We start from the raw sequence: 13,848 nt of genomic DNA on the forward strand, positions 1-13,848 counted from the left end.
TTTCTTTTTTCCCCATTGGCAGCCAATAGAGTTTTTAGTAGGATAGACTAAAGGAATGGAAATTCTTGGAATAACAGTATTAAAACATCTTATGAATATCTGTAACTCATATGAGGAGTGTCAGTCCAATGTTAAAAGTATGAATCTAAGCAAGCCTCAATCCTGCACAGCCAACTTAGAGGGCATTTATCAATATTTGTCATGCGACATTAATATAAATAACTGTTTCTAATTAGACATTTAACTCTCATGCAGAGAGAGTAAGTACCCACTGGTAGATAGTTTGAAAGTCTAGACAGGTAAATTTCTATTTACTTACAAGTCTCTTCTCCAAAAATGGGACAAACAAGATGTCTAATCATGTGGACATCACCACCATCCTCTCGCCCTGCCACGGGGTAAGAATGAAGCCATGAATCTTGTGAAGCAGGTCCTTGGAACCAAAACCTTTTCAGTTGGCAAGTCATCTCTGTGAGTGTTAACAGTCTGGTAAGCTCATGACCTGCAATAAGGGTACAGTTAGCTGCAGATCCACCCCACAGTGGGTTAGTTACAGAGGGTCTTCTCAAAAGGGAGCATAGGGCAGTGGTGACAGTTCTGGAGGGTGAAAGGTTACCAGCCCGAGGATGCACATCCACTGAAGGTCTTGTTACTGCTGTCACAGTGGTAGAAAATGACTCAGCAGGAGACAAAACTCACAGCACACAGACCCCTTTAGTGAAATTAATGCCTGTTCAGCGGTAAGTCTCCTTGAAAGTCTCCTTACAATTTAGGGTGTGCAGGGTGTAGAATGTAATGCCTTTCACACACGCCTACTAGACAAACACACTACCACTGAGCCACATCCCCTATCTTTATCTTCATGTTATATACAGTATTTCCAATTGATTCTTTGTAGAGATTCTCATTATTTTCCTCCCACTTTGGGTTTCAAGTGTGTTCATAAGCTTTTTTTTTTAATGAAAGCTTTAACATCCTTGTCAGATAATCTAACATCTGTGTCATCTTGCTGCTGACATCTGTTGATTGTGTTTTCTTGTTCAATTCCAGATTTTTTTGGGTTCTTGAGATGAGGAGTCACTTTTATGTCTTACAGTAATTTGGGGTTTTGTTGTGAGACTAAAGTCTGCTGAATTAGCAGGTCTCTGAACATTTCTAGTGTGGTACCAGATTCTTTACACCCAAATGGAGGTACAAATCCAGGGCGCCACTTTCTGTATTTAGATATTGATGACAAATATTCAGAATCAAATGGGAGAGAGAATACAGGCTTTGGAGCCAGATGTCATTCAGTGAAATCACTCAGTCACTTACAGTTCATCATAGGATGCACTCTGAGCTTGCCAAGCTCAGTGTGCTCATCTCTGAAATAGAGAACAGAAACACATTCTGGTACACACCTGGGCAGGCCATTTCCAAGATTAGAAACATGACATGTGAAGAGCCTAGCACATAGTATGTATTCAACAAATGCATTTATATTATATTATATTATATTATATTATATATCCAGTTATAAAGACTCAGTGCATTGCAAAGGAGCGTGCTACAATGTCACAGTCCAGTCAACTTTTAGCTTGGTCTTTCCTCCTAAGCAACCTTTCTTTCTCTCTTTCTTTCATTTTCTTTCTTTCTTTTTTTTTTCTTTTCAAGGCAGGATTTCTCTGTATCTTTGGACCCTGTCCTGGAACTAGCTCTTGTAGACCAGACTGGCCTTGAACTCACAGAGATCTGCTTGCCTTGGCCTCCTGAGTGCTGGGATTAAAGGTATGTACCACCACTGCCCCACTTGCAACCTTGCTTTCCAAACACTATTTTATGTGTGCTAAAAATATACTTATTTTCAAGGAGTCAGGTGCAGCATCCTATATGTCCAGGGGTCTTCAGATTGACCTTTTCTTGCTTCTGCTGCTTTGTTGAAGTTCTCTACTCACTACACACACTCAAATGGCTAAAGGGGGGGGGGGAGCCATTGCTTAGAATTTGCCACAATGAAGATCTTCATCAACAGTGTTTCATATATTTCTTGATGAGCCTTAGGGTTTTACTTGTGAGAAACCCTTCATTGTTTCTGTTTTTTTAGTTTATTGTTTTGTTTTGTTTGTTTGTTTGTTTGTTTTTCTGGTTTCTGTTTTGTTTTGTTTGAGATAAGGTCTTCAACAGCTGTGGAGCCAGTCCTGGAACTCATTCTGTAGACCAGGCTGATCTTGGACTCACAGAGATCCACCTGCCTCTGCCTCCCTAGTGCTGGAATTAAAGGTGTGTGCCAACACCGTCCAGCGTGTTTCTGTTATTTTTAATTGTTACAAAATGCAGATGACATAGACTGTGCTGCCATAGCTCTGTCAAAGTGTGCAGTTCCAGGGAGCCAAGTGTATTGGCTTCGTGCAGTCCAGGTCCAGACCATTCGTGACTTGCAGAATTGAAGCCTCACACCCAGTAGACAGACCCTCACTTCTCTCTCCACTGAACTCCTGACTGCCAGCATTCCCCATTCTATCGCTGGGAATCTACACCTCCAGGAATATCATGCAAACAATTTTTCTTCTCTCATGATTGATATTTCTTATATTGGGCAATGTCTTCAAGCTCCATGTGTATGGCAACATACATATTAATTGCCTTCCTTGTAAAGGTTGCTGGGTCTACATTGTCTCTAGCTTGTTTATTTCCTGCCATGAGACTCAAGTTTCTTCTTTTAACCAATGTGAAAAATGAGCCAGGCCATGAATGTATAAAGACATACTTTTGCTTTCTCTATCTATACTCAGAAGTGAGATTTCAGCAGTATTTTGAAGTGCACATATCTTATTTTGTCACAAAGAGCATCTGGAAGTTCGTTTTATAGATCTACATCCTGTGTGTATTACGTTGATGTTAATTTCCCATTACCATAACAAAACATCTGAGACAACCTGAGGAGGAGGGGCTTGCTTCGGTCCATGGTTTCAGAGGTTTTAGTCCATCATCCCTTGGCCTTCTTGCTTTGGCCCTAAGGCAACATAGCACATACTAATAGTAGCTAAGAATTTTTGCACAAGTCAAGCAGAGGCTAGAGTTCTAATATCTGCTTTAAGAGCTTAATCTGCTCCCATCCAGTGACTAGGCTGCCTCCACCACCTTCATGTCCACCTCACTAAGTGATTAGGCTACCTACCTTATGTTCATGTCCACCTCCAGTAAGTAATTAGGCTACCTGCCTTACCTTCATACCCACCCCATACCCAGTGACTAGGCTCCATTACCTTCATGCCCACTCCCCACCCACCCAATGACTAAGCTACCTCCACCACCTTCATGCCCACTCCTCACCCAGTGACTAGGCTCCATTACTTTCATGTCTGCCATTCAAAAGCCGAGAACATGAGGGTCCTATCTTCAAAATATTAGAATGGTCAGCTGAGAGTAATCATGTTCTTGTGTAAGGATGTGCATGGGTGTATATTGTATGTGTGCCTTGTGCATGCACATGGATACACGGGTAGAGATAGCTACATGAGCATACGTAGAGGCCAGAAGAAAACACTGGATGTCCTGTTCTATCACCCTCAACCTCCACTACTCTCACTGAACTTACAACTGGGCTAATGGCCAGCACGCTTCAGTGAGATCCTTCAAGGAGCCTCTGCCTGCCCCACAGTGCTGTGCTGGAGGGACAGCCACACGGCCACACTCACCCACAAGCAAACAACAAATACTTTTACCCACTAGACAATCTCCCTTTTGCCTTTCCGTGTGTGTATGTCTGTGTGTGTGTGTGTTCTATTGTATTGTCTGTGTGTGATTGTGTATATATTAGGGTGGGTATTGTGACAATCAGATTCTTAGGCCAACTTGTATTGCAGCCCCAAATACTAGGCATCCAGAAATACTAGGCATCCAGAATTTTGTTTTGAATTTTGAAGTTGTTGTTTTTGTTTGTTTGTTTACATGTATGAGTGTTTTGTCTGCAAGCATGTATTGCTATGTCATGCTGCCTGCAGAGGTCAGAAAGAAGGTACTGGATCCCTTGGAGCTGGAATTACAGAGGTTGGTGACTTCCGTGGACACTGGGAGTGGATCCTTTCGGAGAACAACCAGTGCTTTTAGCCACTGAGCTAGCACTTCAGCCTGTCACCCAGACTTTACAAAATAGAAAGGCCTCTGTCCTGAAGACAGTGTTATTTCAGTAATCTAGCACATTACACTGTATCAATCAAAATCACTGATGCAAGCCCTGAGGGAGCCAACATAAGCCCACGAAACTTGCTCACTAGGTTTCTGTTAGGAGGCAGACAATGAAAACTAGAGATAAGAAAGAAGGCTATGAATATCAATTGGCATATTCTTAATAGTTACTGATAGATCTGTTTCAAAGTATGCGTATTTTCTGTTATTTGTCTTGTTTTGTTTTCTCTTTGGTTAGGGCCACAAATACAGAGAATTACCTTAATTGCTTTTGTTCTTGCAGACAGGATCTCATGTACTCTTACGTACATAGTCAAGGGTGGCCTTGAACTTGCTATATGACAAGGGGAAGTCTTGAATTCACGATCCTCCTGCCTCTACTTCGCACATACTGGATCACAGGTGTGCCACTAGGCCTAGCTTCAAAGAATAAATTTTAAAAGTTTCTATTTTTTTTTTCTATTGCATTTCTGCAGTCACTTCTGAGCCACACTCTAAAGTGCTCTCCCTGAGGGATTCTTCAACATCCCTATTCTCCTCCCAAATTTAGCTCAGGCAGTTTGGCCAGCTCAGCGCATTGCAGGTTGCATGCACAGTGAATGAGAATGCCAGAGTCGACATTTAAACAATATTGGCAAGCTCACTGCGCCTTTGGAAAACAGACACAAATTGATTTTATATTAAAATAAAAGCCAACATTACAAACTCTATGTAAAGTTAATGTGTATTTGGGGAATGCTTTCACATAGACATTGCCATAAAAGGTGCTAAGTGTAGGACTGAATTTATGTATTATGAACTAAGACTATCTACACAGTATTTTCTAATTATTCCTCTTTTTCTTCTTCCTTATAAAGTGTTATTATCTAAAAGCCTCCTAGAATTTATTGCATTTGCCATAAAGGAGGGGATTATTTTAAAGCGCCTAATTGAAATACTTCTGCGGTTATAAATGGTCAAGTATTCTGCTGTTTCTTATCATCAACGGTTACAAAATAACAAAAGCTACCGGAAAAAAACTGAGGACCTGGAAACTCACCAGTTCTCCTTCATCAATCATTAATGTGACATCATAGTATGAAATGATAATAATTTCCATTATCCTTTTTATGTTATAAAATTAACATATCCCGAAGTATAAAAGGTTACTAAATAATTTCACATGTTAAGTAGGACACTCAACCTGAATATCTAGAGATTTGGGGTGATTTGTAGCCATTCTACTTTCTCTCTGGAATCATCAGCCGATTTCACAAAATAAAAATTAAAAACAGCATGAAACCTGAATTACATAGCTAAGAACTTCAATTCTGTTATATATTCTAATACAGCATAAATTTAAAAATGAAAATCCAGCTAATATTGCAATTAATAATTTTAATTTATGTATATTTCATTCTGAATGCTGGCATTATGCAAACAAAACCATCTATAGATAGAAAATACTCAATGAGCTCATGAGAAAGGGACATAAATTATATTTTTATTTATGAAAAAATGATAAAACAGGATGTGTCAGGTCTGAGCACGAACCTTGAAATTTTGAATTTTGAAAATTGTCATTTTAACTTTTCAAGATTCAGTGGAAGAATCCTAAATTATAATTTTCTTAAAATATTCATAAATCTCTATTTGGTAAGAGTTAAACCAATGCAAAAACACACCAAAACCACTGTGCCTACCAATGTGTGTCAGAGCTTCCTCTTGTCTTTATAAGCAAGCATCTGAGAAATAATTTCAAAGTCAGGGACTTCAAACATTCAAGCAAAATTTGAAATATATTTTATCTTATGTAAATATGTGTGGGAATCATAGATTTTTAAAAATATGAGTGGCTGTTATAAGGCTAATGCAATATATTGTGATAAATGTAAACACATTTTATTCTCTTTTTATATGCCCTGATTTTTCTTTCTTGTTCCTCCAGTTGTTTGAGATATTTCATTTTTCTGTTTGGATTTTTTTTTTGAGACGGAGTCTTTTTATGTAGCTTCGAATAGCCTGTAATTTGTGATGCAGACCAGGCTGCCATCAAACTTGTGGCAATCCTCCTGCCTCTGCCTCTGAAGTGCTGGGTTTACAGGTGTGTGCCAGGACACCCAGATGTCATGATTTTTATTTGTGATTTATAGCTTTTGTGCATAGGTATAAATATCAGCAAACACAAATGAAAAATACACATACTGCATAAGATACAACCTCTAATACAAAACTAAATTTCTTAAACACTCAGCAAAGAATTTCAAAGCATATGTGCAATTCAACTATCTAATCAAATATACCAAGAAAATAATTAATTAATCTTCAAACCCAAAAAGCAGAAGTCAGTCTTCTGTGCTATTTCCGTCAAGGTATCAGAATTTACACAGCTACTTTAACCATTGATTCGCAAAAGAAGTGCATTAACAACAATAAGATATTATTAGAGTCTCATCTGCTACTGATTCTTAAAATATTAGTATTAATAGAGCTGCAAATCCAAAGTGTCAGGGCGCATGCCAAGAATGTGTGTAGATATGCAAATTTTAATAGAGCTCATCAATTTACATGATTGATCATCAGTAGTGTTTAAATCAACCTAAACTTTCCGATCATGAAGAAACAATATTTTCCATGTTTGTGCTTTACACAAGGGCAGAACTCGGTTGAGGTAGTGACCGGCGACCAGATGTCAACCAGAAAGAAAAAAGGAAAGGGAAAAAAAAAACCCGTGTGCTCACTAGTTGAACAAAACCCTATAAACAAAACTCGCAAGTTTCTAGCTCCTTTGACTTCAGATGTCTTTAAACAACTTGGTTCACTCTAAAAGTTCTAGCCAGGCCTGCTGCTTCTGCATCATTAAAATCAAACTTCAAGTCGTAGCTGTGTATTAACAACACATCAATACGCTGACATCATGAACGTCCTATCGTTTTGCCCTATTTGGAGAGTTTACCTTCCGATTCCACACTCAACATCTCAAAGGGCAATTAGTTACTATTGCATCACAAAAGTTTGCTCTTTCAGCGGCTGCTATTACCCCAAAGTAAAAATCGGATTTTAAACCAGATGAACCATGATCCGAAATCAGCACGCTTTCAGAACTTCGTATAAAATGTGCAAAAACTCAGGATGTCGATCAGTTCCAGTCAGTGTGTCCAGAAGCATCCACGCGGACCTAGAAACTTGGCTGGGATTGCTGGGATTTGATGCAAGTATCTCTGCACAGAGATGCCGGGGCTCTGGTTTTGGTATTCCATCTCCTTGGATACTGAGGCGGCTAGAAGAGATCACGCCTTCTGAAGTGTGGTTTATGTTGATGGTTTTAATGTGTTAAACTTTTTAATTAATTGATCTTGTAGTCCCGGTAACACCCCCATTCCACCCCCAGGCACTATAGTGAGGTTACTGCTTCTCTCTGCTGAAGAAAACACTCCCTGAGAAGTCCTTTCGTGCTTTTTGTTAATTTTTAGATTGTTCCCGGTTTCTGGAGAAGGGCACATTAGAAATATTTAGGTCTCCCGTTTCATTCGTTTTGTTTTGGAAAGGTCTCTTGCCTTTCGATCTCACCCGAAATTTCTGGTGGTTAAGTTTGCAGTTTGGTGAGAAATAGCTCCTGGACTATAGTGGCTGATCGACCTGCCCCTTGTCAGCTGTGGCCTCGTTTGCAACAGGACTCTGGCAGGGGGTGAGGGCAGGGGTGAGGGTTCGCTGCTCAGGCAAAATCTCAGCTGCCTCGGGCTAAGACGACAGATGCTGGAGACGAACTCAGTTGCTAGAGCTCACGAGCGGCGGGCATCAGGCACCAGGAGACACGCGCTGGGTATCTGGTAAGGAACAGTCCTTGGCAATCCTGGGAACCAGGGGGAGGCATTGGGCAGAGCCGAACAGCCCCTGGAGCTCTCGGTCCCTAGGGACTAGGATCCACACAGCCCGAAGCTGTCGAGCTGATGCTGTGCACACTAACTACCCAGGGACCTCTGGGAAACTCTTAACAGACAGTCCCCGGGCCAGTCCACTGCTTTCAGAAGTAGGAAGGCTCAGCAATTCACAGTCCTACCCAAAGGCATCACGGGCTAGAGTGTCGCCAGGATCCCTAAGCCTTGGGAGGCACCTGTTGCAAGAGGCACACACCGGTTCCAGGAACTTCAGCCCTTAACTGCCGCTAGGGCGACCAGGGTAAGCCCTAGAGAGCCAGTCCCCACTGGATTACTACTGCTTCTATCCAGCTAACTCGCTCTTCTTGTTTACTCTAGCCCTCTGAATCCGCCCGTGACCAGGGCCAATGTCAGTGCGCAGATCCCTAGTTTTCTCTGAGTGAGGGTGCGGTAGCTTTAGCCCAAAAGTGTTTCCCTTTTCCTTTAGGCACAGACCGAGTGGACGATGGATGGATGGCAACACTGAAATGTGTATGTTGTTGGTTCAGAGTGTCGGAACTGGCTCCCGTATTAAGGACGTCTGCTCCGCGCAGAGCTTGAGCGGCGAATGCCCGTGAACTCTCAAAATCTAAAAGCAATCCAGGTCTGAGACCAGTCGCAAGCAGAGCCTCCGCTTTTTGGACCCAAGCGAGTATCGGTCCATTTTATGGTGAGCGAAGTGGTGGCATCTTTATTCAGGCATTCTCTTCTATCTGGTAACCTCTCAGAAAGAAGGAAAAGGGGAGAGTAGCCAACCTGGGAGTGCCTAAAAGCCCGAGCTCACTGTAAGTGTTTAACTTAGCCCAATGTTCCACTGTACCTTCACTTAGGAAAAGCCAAGGCATTGCATCTGGCATTAAGCTCCAAGCAAAACACCTGAGATTCCCATCCTCACTGCCAGGTTCAGTACAGGCACCTTGAGGTTACTGGAGCTAAATATCCTGGGCCCCAGAGCGTGTGTGTGTGTGTGTGTGTGTGTGTGTGTGTGTGTGTGTGTGTGTAATGTCCACAGCGGCCCTTTACAACCCCCACCCCCAAGTGTCCACTCCTGCATGGTCCCTGTTTTTGGTTCGGATTCCTGGAATCAGATCTGGAAAGTTATTGATTTCTCCCCTGTTTTATTCCCTGACCTTCTTGACTAACATAGGGACACTAAGGAACTTTATTTTTCATTGTCTACTGATACAATTAGAACCTTTAAAAAGTTAATGCGCGTTAGACATCTGCCTATTTTTTATTCTTTCATCCAACACTCTTGTAATCTAGCTAGATTTTGCTTCTCCGAAACGAAAAAAGCAGCGTAGTGTTTTCAGTTTAGGCAAGACAACAGGACACAGGGCATGAATACTCAAAGTTAGGATAGAAGTTCCTGGGATAGCAGAAACAGACGGGGTGTACTCGGGCTTGGAAATCGCTTTTCTTCCAGGAATGCTCTCTGACCCCTCTCTGCCCCTTGATCTGCAGCTGAGAAGCAAGTCTTCCAACTGTCCTGTGCTACTTCCTGGGCTAGGGTCTGCTACCTGGAACCACGTTGTGGAGCAATCACTTCACTCTTAAACCGCAGGTAGAGTGGACCAGACGGAAGACTTAGTTTCCTTTCTCTGAGCCATTAGACATGCTTGGGACATTTATTTTTCTATCCAACATGAAAACTCTTAGGTTCTTTGTTTTAAGGAACTTTTCTTCCATGGAAATGTAAGCAATGGAAGACTCTTGGGTCCATTCTTCTGGGGAATTAGAGCCCTGTCGTTGATGAGGAACTGTTGACCATTTTATTTCTTTTACAAGGGAGAAATCAGGCCAGTGTGGGAAAACATTCCCTCCACGGTCGGTCCAGTCTGCATCCCGCTGACAGGGAGCTCCGGCGATTCTCACCTCACCAAAGACGGTGTGTGTCAGTAAGCACAACCTCCCAGCACGAGCTAACTGCAGACCTGGCGGCACCCCCTGCTGACTTCCTGATTTGCATTGGTAGTAAATGAAGCTTCTTTTCTGGTTTTCCCAGTGTCTCCAAGGCAAGCCACGTCAGCCGAGGTTCCAGTGTTTAAGTGAGTCTCACTTTCTACACACACTGCCTTAACCTAGCTTTTATTCATGGCATTTCTAAGCCAGGAGCAAGAAGTGCCCAGCTGCTTCTAGAAGCCACCACTGCCCAAGACTCCTTTCTTTCTAGAGATTTCTGTATTCCTGCCTTTCTCACTACAGAGTAATTCTTAACTGACAAAAACAGCAAAGAAGAATGGGGGGGGGTCTGCACCCATTAATGCTCTCACTCACATCGAACGCAGCAAATTACTGGCCTCTTATTTATTTTCAGAAGCCACCACTTTGTACCAAGCGCTCATACAAGAAGATCTTCAGGTCCTGTGGTTACACAGACACACAGAAACAGACACACAATACACATATAGTCTCTCTCTCTCTCCCTCAGTCGCTCTATCACTCTCTCTCCCCCCCCCCCTCTCTCAAACACACACACACACACACACACACATTCAAGATCACGTTTTATTTGACCCTCAAATACCGCTCCGCTCACCCCCAGTCAGGTAGGCTATTACGGGGCAGCTCCAGGTGATCTAGCGCTGAGAGCTCTGGATGTTCTCAGCATTCCCTTGCAGCCAAAGACCCCCTCATCCCACCCCAACACACACACAGAGGAATTTGAGGCAAAGATGGCCGGCTGCCCCAACTGTGTGCAAGCAACAGGATCCAGGAATCTTGGCCCTTAAGGTCTGTATTGAGATTTTGAGAAGTGTTCCAATACCCAACTCTCTCCCAGTTTTCTTCACTCCCTTTCCTTCCTAGGTTTTCTTCCTCGATAGATTTTCATGCTGCTGTTCCTCTTCCCTTCGTTCTATAGCTAAGAAGTTAAAGAAATGTACAAAGCAGAACTTATTCCAATTATTTTCTTTTTAAAGTAAAAGGAAACACAGAAAGTGAGGGGCTTCTTTCTCCCAGTAGTATCACAGGCAAAACCTGTAGTCAAATAGGCACATGTCTTTGAAATCACACCAGAAAGGTCAAATAAACAAAAACAACTGACTGTTGGTGTTTAGAGGGACCGCACAAATGAAGCACAAACTAACAATTTGAAACCTCCTCTGACCCTCACAGTTTTTATTGAGACCTGTTTTTGTTCTTATTTCCCTAAACTAGGGAAGAACTCAAATCCTCTCTTCAAATTAAAAACAAAACAAAACCAACCTGGGCCAATCATCCGCTAACTTCTATTCCTGTCCTTCATTTTAAATGTAAAATTTGGTTAGAAAAAAAAAATGGAGCAAAGGGAGTGGGATGGAAGAAAGTTAAAAAAACAAAAACAAGAAGTCCTGAGTGGCTGCGGTGAGTGTGTCACTCAAAGGGTTTTGTGCCTTGGGGCTCCTTGCGGTTCCAAGCAGAGGTGTCCCAGGGCGGCCCCACAATGAATATGAATAGGAATTCTTGCTAAATGGGACAGCAAAGCGCACCGCCCTGAATGATGGCACGTCATCTTAACCAGCCCAGGATAGATAGGAGGGCTCCTTTTGTCTCTTTTCTCCGCTGCAGCCCTATAAAAGCCACTCTTCTACTGCAAGAGGTTACTTCAGGCACACACAGACGAGCTGTGCAGGAAACAGCTAAACCGGAGAGGGAGATAGCGAGAAGAGCGGGGAGGGGGAGAGGCGGAGCAAGGCAGTGCCCCGACTGTTCTTCTTTCATCTTATAACTGAGAAGTGGGTTGCTGGACCTTCCAATTTTTTTTTTAATTCAAGGTTACCTTTAATTTCTCGCCTAAAGCTTCCTCAACCATAAGGCCGCATCTCCTGTAATAAAATGAATTCTGATTCGAGCTCTGTCTCCAGCAGAGCGTCATCTCCAGACATGGATGAGATGTACCTAAGAGACCATCACCATCGCCACCATCACCACCACCAGGAGAGCCGTCTCAACTCGGTCTCATCCACACAGGGCGATATGGTGCAGAAGATGCCTGGGGAAAGCCTCTCGCGAGCGGGCGCCAAGGCCGCAGGAGAAAGCAGCAAGTACAAAATCAAGAAGCAACTGTCAGAGCAGGATCTTCAGCAGTTGCGGCTGAAGATCAACGGACGCGAGCGCAAGAGGATGCACGACCTGAATCTCGCCATGGATGGTCTGCGCGAGGTCATGCCCTATGCGCACGGGCCCTCGGTGCGCAAGCTCTCTAAGATCGCCACTTTGCTACTAGCCAGAAACTACATCCTCATGCTCACCAGCTCCCTGGAGGAGATGAAGAGGTTGGTTGGCGAGATCTACGGGGGTCATCACTCGGCCTTTCACTGCGGGACTGTGGGGCACTCGGCCGGCCACCCAGCGCACGCAGCAAACGCCGTGCACCCGGTGCACCCCATCCTGGGCGGCGCGCTCTCGTCCAGCAACGCCACGTCCCCGCTGTCCGCAGCCTCCCTGCCGGCCATTGGCACCATCCGACCTCCCCACTCGCTGCTCAAGGCGCCCTCCACACCGCCAGCGCTGCAGCTGGGCAGTGGCTTCCAGCATTGGGCGGGGCTGCCCTGCCCCTGTACCATCTGCCAGATGCCGCCGCCGCCGCACCTGTCCGCCCTCTCCACCGCCAACATGGCCCGGCTGTCCGCCGAGTCCAAGGACTTACTCAAGTGAGCTGCGGGCCTGTCCCGGCCTGAAGGAGAAAGGGAGAGCTGAGGCAGGGGTCGCGGTGCAGGACCAGAAGGGAAGGGGGAGACTGCTCAGCCTGCGGGAGGGTGGGCGCCGGGCGCCGGGGCCTCGCCAGGGGCCCCAGAGATCCAGATCCTACTTGACCCACCCCAGCGGGCCGTATCAAAACCAAACTGGGATATCTAGGTGTTAGCGAATGGGGCCTGGAACCCGACGTCGTGTTTTGCATGCATGCTTCTTTTCCTCATGCAGCGCCGGTATTTCTCACTGCCATATGCTCCTGTCAAAACTGCGTTTGTTGTTTAAAAACGGGATTGGTGGAGTTAAAAACTTGGGAAGGAACTTGGAGTTGTCTTTCTTCATCCCTTTTGGGCAAAGCAAATGTAAATATTTCATCGAGATAGATGCAGTTACGATTGTCTCTTTCCTTAAAGTTTTTTTTTCTAGAGGAGAGAGAGAGAGAGAGAGAGAGAGAGAGAGAGAGAGAGAGAGAGGGACTCAGAATTCCAATTTTGAATCCAGTTTTGAATCTCAGCTTCCGTTCAGGGCATGAACCTCCTATGTGGGCTTTCTTTTCCACGCAGTATAGGTCAAGAAAAAAATGCATGCACGCTTCTAAATGAATCTTGTCTAAACATGTTGTGCAGGCCATAGCGCCATTTTCCTTGTAACAAGGATTTATTAGTGGATTCTCCAAAATACTCCATATATCTGTCTGTGGTTGTATGAAATGAAAAGGGGGCCAGAGTGCAAAGATTCCCTCTCGATTCATATGCGCTTCTTTCCCCGAGTCCAACTCTGTCCCGGCTCCGCAAATTTCATTACAACCTTAGGGCTGTTCCAAGGGACCAGAGGCTAGAAAACTGCCCCCTCTCTAGTAGCTCACCCCACCCCCTTGCCAAATTATTCTGCATGCGGGGTTGGCTCAGTCTGTTATCTCTCAGCTTTGAAAACTTTCTGTGTTTTGGGGAGGGCTGCCATTTTTATTTTCCTGAACATCTGCTTGAAATATTTTGTTAGGGCTTCAAAGACAATACCTGTCTTTATTTTTTATATATTCTTGATAACTATGATATATTTATTAATAACCAGTGTTTCTGGATGAGATTTCAAATAAAAAAGAACCTCTAAA

The 13,848-nt window shown here is 43.9% G+C and overlaps 1 protein-coding gene across 1 annotated transcript; it reads left to right on the top strand.

Moving 5' to 3' along the window:
* Nucleotides 1-11,879: 11,879 nt before the first annotated feature.
* On the top strand, nt 11,880-12,701 carry Olig3 (oligodendrocyte transcription factor 3). Its single transcript, XM_041653251.1, has one exon. The coding sequence runs from the start codon at nt 11,880-11,882 to the stop codon at nt 12,699-12,701; it is 822 nt and encodes a 273-aa protein (XP_041509185.1).
* The last annotated feature ends 1,147 nt before the right edge of the window (nt 12,702-13,848 follow it).

The sequence above is a fragment of the Microtus oregoni genome, unplaced genomic scaffold (genome assembly GCF_018167655.1).
Source record: "Microtus oregoni isolate MIOR12 unplaced genomic scaffold, Mior012 000006F_ref0000085, whole genome shotgun sequence".
Classification (NCBI taxonomy): Eukaryota; Metazoa; Chordata; class Mammalia; order Rodentia; family Cricetidae; genus Microtus; species Microtus oregoni.

Excerpts from the sequence above, each read along its gene's own strand:
- Olig3 (XM_041653251.1), top strand. The coding sequence starts at position 11,880 with ATGAATTCTGATTCGAGCTCTGTCTCCAGCAGAGCGTCATCTCCAGAC.